Source organism: Octopus bimaculoides, chromosome 16 (genome assembly GCF_001194135.2).
Source record: "Octopus bimaculoides isolate UCB-OBI-ISO-001 chromosome 16, ASM119413v2, whole genome shotgun sequence".
NCBI lineage: Eukaryota > Metazoa > Mollusca > Cephalopoda > Octopoda > Octopodidae > Octopus > Octopus bimaculoides.
In genome coordinates this window covers 57,071,842-57,078,570 of record NC_068996.1, presented here as the reverse complement: position 1 = coordinate 57,078,570, position 6,729 = coordinate 57,071,842, and the positions used below count along the sequence as shown (strand labels likewise).

Here is a 6,729-nt window from a genome sequence, read left to right as displayed (position 1 = left end):
TCATACACCACCATACCACACAACACCACATCACATCACATCACACCACTGTGCACCCACTAGTACTGACCACTTCCCAGCCCTACACCATCATCCACACACCTACACATACACACGTCAAGGTCACCAGCCCTCTTCCACATGCATACGCATGCGCACCTTTATTTTGGGTTCACCACTACTTTATTATCTCCCCTTTTTCCTAGCTCTCCTGTGTGACCCCTCTGTCCTTCATTCGCCATGATAGATTGCTAGCCACTACACATTCTTTATTTTCTCTCCTTGTTTCTTTCCGTGTTCCTTTCTGTTGAAGAGCGTAGGCTTGAAACGTTAAAGACTTTTTCACTAATACATCTGTTTGTTGTCTACATCACCTGTCTTCGTCTTTTGTTTTTTTGCGAATTCTCCCGCTATATATATGTATACACGCACACACACACACACATATATGTATGTATGACATCATCATCATTTAACATCTGCTTTCCATGCTGGCATGGGCTGGACAGTTTGACTGAAAACTGGTAAGCCAGGAAGTTGCATCAGGTTCCGATCTGATTTGGCAAGGTTTCTATGGCTGGATGCTCTTCCTATTGCCAACCACTCCAAGAGTGTAGTGAGTGTTTTTTACATGTCACTGGCATAGGTGCCATTGATCTGAGACTGACATCAGCCACGACTATGGTCTAATTTGGCTTGACAGGTCTACACAGCATGGTATATTGCCAAAGGTCTCAGTCACCTGTCACTGCCTCCATGAGGCCTGATGCTTGAACGGTGCTTTTTGTGTGCCACTGACATAGGTGCCAATCAGACAGCACTGGTATATTGGTCATGACTACGATTTCACTTGGCTCAACAGGTCTTCACAAGCACAGCATATCTGCCAATGCTGAAAGGTGCTTTTAATGGGCCAGTTACATGACACTGGCATTGGTCATGACTTTGATCTCACTTGACTTGACAGGTTTTCTCAAGCACAGCATATCTCCAAAGGTCTCAGATGCTTGTAATTGCCTCAGTGAAGCCCAGCATTTGGAAAGCACACTTCACTTGCCATCGTCTCAGTGAGGCCCAACATCCGAAGGTCATGCTTCAGCACCTCATCCCATGTCTTCTTGGGTTTACCTCTTCCACCATTAGAGTGCAACACTTCACAGAGCTGTCCATACACATCACATGACCATACCAGCACAGTTGTCTTGCATACCACACTTGATGCCTCTTATGCCCAACTTTTCTCTGAGGATGTTTACACTCTGCTCTACATGCACACTGATATTGCACATCCAGCAAAGCATACTAGCTTCATTTCTTTCAAGCCTATGTATGTCCTTGGCAGTCACAGCTCATGTTTCACTGCCATATAGCATGGCTGTTCATACACAGGCATCATGCAATCTGCCTTTCACTCTGACAGGCTGTTGGTTACCAACAGAGGTAGAAGCTCTCTGAACTTTACCCAAACTATTCTTATTCTAGAAGCTACATTCTTGCAGCATCCATTTTCCCACTACTGACTTGGTCATCTTGGTAATAGAAGCTATCAACTACTAATAGTTTTCCCTTCTGGCATTTGATGGAGTCTATTCTTTGTACGCTTTTATTTTTAATTGTACATGTGCACCTTCCACACACAAAACAAGTTTCCCTGTTAACCGCCCTCTGATACTATTGCACCTCTTATGTGTATATAGCTTTCACTGTGTACATCTTATGGAACTTGTACCTATACCTTTCCTACAGATTGAGCAGGGCCATCTACCTGAGAGGATTTGTGATTTGTCTGCCTTCCTACTTACAAAGACTTAGATCTTTGCTATGTTAATTCTAAAGCTCTTTGATTTTAGACCTTGCTTCCACACCTGAAACTTCTCTTGTTCTGGTAGTGATTCAGCTATAAGAACAAGGTCATAAGCATAGAGGAGCTCCCAAGAAAAGTCTGTCTTGAATTCCTCTGTTATTACCTGGAAGACTATGATGAACAAGAGGGGACTGAGGACTGATACTTAGTGAACCCCTACTTGTACCCTAAACTCTTCACTGTACTCGTTGCCAACCCTCACCCTACTGACAGCGTCCCTGTACATGGCTTGCAAAGCTCTCACTAATCACTCATCTATCCCTAGTTTCTGCATTAACCACCAGATAAGGGATCGGGGTATCTTGTCAAAGGCTTTCTTCATGTCAACAGAAGTCATATATTTCTCCTGCAGCTGTCTTACCAAAAATATAGCATCAGCTGGTGCTTCTCCCTGGCACAAATCCAAACTGCATCGCATCTAAACTAACTCTCTTCCTAATTAGTTTTATTATATATATATATATATATATATATATATATATACAATCGGCTTCTTTCAGTTTCCATCTACCAAATTCCCATACAAGGCATTTTCTGACCCAAAGCTATTGGTAAAAGACACTTGCCTAAGGTGCCATGCAGTGGGACTGAATGATAAATCATTTGTTTGAAAAGTAAACTTCATAAACATACAACCATGAAAGCTTCTCCAAAAGCCAACTCTTCAAAACCCTAACCCTAATCCTACTTAATTGCTGACAATATTGATTGTATATTTCCTCTGATCAGCTACTTTCACAAAAATCAGTGTATGTAACATATTTATTTAATTTGCCCCAAATCCAAACTGATTTTTATAAACAAAACATTAATAGCTTTGTGAATCATTTACTGGTTATCATTAATAGCAATGGAAATTATATGACTTTTCTGAGATTAATGGGTTATTTCTTTAGCTTATTTTTTTTCTTTCAAATTCTGGTGCATAATGATATCACTATTGGGGAGCGGAACGTGCAAAAACATTTTCATAATTAGCTAAATATTTGCCAGAGAACCGAAGGCGGGGTGAGTGTATTTGTATGTGGGAGAGAGAGAGAGAGAGCAGTATGTACAAAGCATTAAAGAGTTTCATTACACCCAACTGTAGCATTTTCAAATAGTGTGAAGCACATTTAATTACATATACACATAAGTATATACACCTAACACCTACACATGTGTGTACATGTGTGTATATAAATAAATAATCTGTCTGTCTGTCGCTAGCTATCTAAAAATGTATGCGTGTATATATACATACATGCATGTACACATATCTATATCTATCTATCTATCTATCTATCTATCTATCTATCTATCTATCTATCTATCTATCTATCTGTCTGTCTGTGTGTGTATCTGTGTGTGTGTGCGTGCATGTAATTATAAGATACAAGGGTCTAAGTGTAGGGAGCTAGTAAGCTTCAAGTAGTCTGTGGTAGTTATATAAAAAAAAAAAACTTTCAGGAACAATGATAATTTATTGGCATTGAAGGCTATAGGCTTTTCCATGTTGAAGTTCAATAAGCTGAGAAAAATATTTTTATAGCTCACAGTTAGCAACTCTAGTTGCTATGAATGTGAATGAAAATCCAAATTGAGAGAGTGGAACAGGCAAAATCCAGGCTATATAGGTTTCCTAGGTAGCAGATCTATTACTCAACAAAGGGTACTCTGCTAGCTACTCACCAGGCCAAAGATACCTTAATTATATGATGGTTATAGTGTTGTTAAGGAATCTCAAGTTGACTCAGTGAAGATATAATTTGAGATATTTTAAAAATTATTACACCGGAGGATCTGCTACCAAGGAAACAAATGTAGACTGGATTTTACCTGCCCAAGTTCCTCAATTTGGGTATATATCATCATCATTTAATGTCCACTTTCCATGCTAGCATGGGTTGGACGATTTGACTGGGGACTGGCAAACCAGATGGCTACACCAGGCTCCAATCTGATCTGGCAGAGTTTCTACAGCTGGATGCCCTTCCTAATGTCAACCACTCCGAGAGAGTAGTGGGTGCTTTTTACGTGCCACCGGCACGAGGGTATGGCAACGGCCATGCTCAAATGGTGCTTTTTATGTGCCACCAGCATAGGAACGAGACTGCTGCTCTGGCAGTGATCCAGCTCGGATGGTGCTGTTAGCACTCCACTGGCATGGGTGCCAGTCATCAAATTTGGTTGTCATATATATATATATATATATATATGAAATTCCAGAAGTGGAAGCAAAACCTGGAAGCTAAGGACCTTAAGAATAACTTAGCAAAGTCTAAAGTCTTACTTAGTAAGAAAACAGACAGGACCCTACTCCTTTCAGATAAATGGCTCTGCTTGCTTTGCAGGAAAGATGTAGGCAGGAATTCCATATAGTGTACCCAGTGTGAGACTTGGGAAATTGATTCTCTCAAATGTCCTGGTGGCTCATTAGAGGTAGTAGATAATTTCTGCTACCTAAGGGGCAAAATTAATAGTGAGGGAGGATGCACAAAAAGTGTAATAGCTAGAATAAGAATAGGATGGAGGATATTCAGAGAGTTGTTACCTCTGTTGGCCACAAATGGTTTCTCTCTCCAAGTGAAAGGAAAATTGTGTGATACATATATACAGACAGCAATTATACATAGTAGTGAGACATGGGCCCTGAATGCAGAGGACATATGAAGGCTAGAGAGAAATGAAGCTAGTATGCTCTGTTGGATGTGTATTGTAAGTGTACATGTTTGACAGACTGCTAGTGTTTTGAGAGAGAAGTTATTCAGAAGAGGAATTAGAGGTAGCATGCAAGCAAGAACAGATGAATGCTGACAGCACCATAAAGAAGTGTTGTTTACTCAAAATGGATTGATGTTGTGGAAGAGGGAGACTCAGGATGACATGGGACAAAGTACTGAAGGACGACCTCAGGATGCTAAACCTTTTGGACAAGATGACAAAAGACCAAGATACCTGACACCATGCTGTGCCCAAGAAGAGTTATACTCCACAGCAGAAGTGTTAAGGCCACTTCCCCCTTGGGGAAAAGGATTAACCTACAAGAGTCTTGTACTGGTGACACATGAAAAGCACTCATATCAGCACTGCATAAGAACACTCATATGGTGCCACATGAAAAGCACCCAGTACATTCTATTAAGTGGTTGGTATTAGGAAGGGCATCCAGCAGTAGAATTAAAAACAGACATGGAGCCTGAAAGCTCCTCAGATAGCTCCTGTCAAACCATCTGATTCATGCCAACATGGAAAACGGATGTTACCACAGAGCCACTCATCAATTCAATTTGGTTATTAAAACTGAAGTTTGCTTTAGAAAACCTGAATAGGGATTTTGATTATCAGACACAATTTATGGCTGAAAATCAACAGTATTACTGAAAATACATCTGGAAGTCCATGATATTTATATAAATTTAAACAAAAAGAATGGAGTGAGCCACATGTTTTATTGCATAATAACTACAATTGTTTCATTGCAACTTTATCATGAGATCCTTACTGAAATGTTATTATATAATAGATGGAATGGTACATCATTTCACTATTTTTCAGAAATACTGATAAGTGTCAACTTTTTGGATATACCAAACAGTTTGTTAAATTAAACCTTATTTCACAGAATATATATCTCACATTGATGATGTTATCTTCATTTCATTAGCATACCACAGTAAAAACAAAACATCTTAAAACAATACTGTTACAATGTATTATTTTTGATATATTATATTATAATATTTCAGCAATGATCCTCTGGTAAAATGGTGATGAAACAATTGTAATATCATGCAATAAAATGTGTTGCTCACTCCGATGTGTATGAGTATGTGTGTGTGTGTGTGTGTGTGTGTATGTATGTGTGCATGTTTATATGTACACACACATACACATATAAAAATATATACATATATATATGTGTGTATGCATATATATGTTGTATACATACACATATATATGTATATATATATATATGTATATATTTATACCTTCAAATATATATACATTCACACACACATATACAAATATATATGTATATACTTAAACACATACATTCACATAACATATTAAAAATGTTGTTATTCTATTGTGTTCCATACGTAATTAATAATTTACATCAGACGCTAATGTACTTGTGGAATGTTTCTTTATGGTGGAATTATTTGGTTGAAATAATACATTCATATTTGTTCTTTTAAAAATCTTATATATTACCAGACAAACAGGCAAAATCATATCTTTTCACTAATGAGAAAAAAATATGGGAAAGGAATCATGAGTTATTTATTAATTCAGGTGTAACTTTGGTGTAATTTATTAGCTCAGGTGTAATGAACAACATCAATAATTAAAAGATGAAAAAATGTTTTCTTACAAGCGCGAACTTCTTTTGACTGGAAGCCCATATTCGTGACTTTTGTTCGATATATTCCTGAGATTGCATATTCATGGGTAGCGTTGGCTGTGTGACTACATGGCGTATGTTTTGTCCACGAGATGGCCTGAAAAAATATCAAAATATTTCAATGGAATATGTTTATATATGTACATATGCGTTCAAATGCATAAAAAGTATATATCATCATCATCATCATCATCATCATCGTTTAACGTCTGCTTTCCATGCTAGCATGGGTTGGACGATTTGACTGAGGACTGGTGCAACCGGATGGCTACACCAGGCTCCAATCTAATTTGGCAGAGTTTCTACAGCTGGATGCCCTTCCTAACGCCAACCACTCAGAGAGTGTAGTGGGTGCTTTTACGTGTCACCCGCACGAAAACGGCCACGCTTGAAATGGTGTCTTTTATGTGCCACCCGCACAAGAGCCAGTCCAGGGGCACTGGCAACGATCTTACTTGGCTTGCCGGGTCTTCTCACG

General features: G+C 38.6%; 1 protein-coding gene across 2 annotated transcripts in view; it reads right to left on the bottom strand.

Moving 5' to 3' along the window:
• The window catches only part of LOC106872443 (kinesin-like protein KIF26B), a 550,311-nt gene that overhangs the window by 252,184 nt on the left and 291,398 nt on the right, over positions 1–6,729 (bottom strand). For both annotated transcript variants that reach the window (XM_052973789.1, XM_052973790.1), the window contains exon 5: positions 6,222–6,348. In XM_052973789.1, the coding sequence (XP_052829749.1) occupies positions 6,222–6,348 (127 nt within the window). The remainder of the gene's footprint in view (positions 1–6,221; positions 6,349–6,729) is intronic.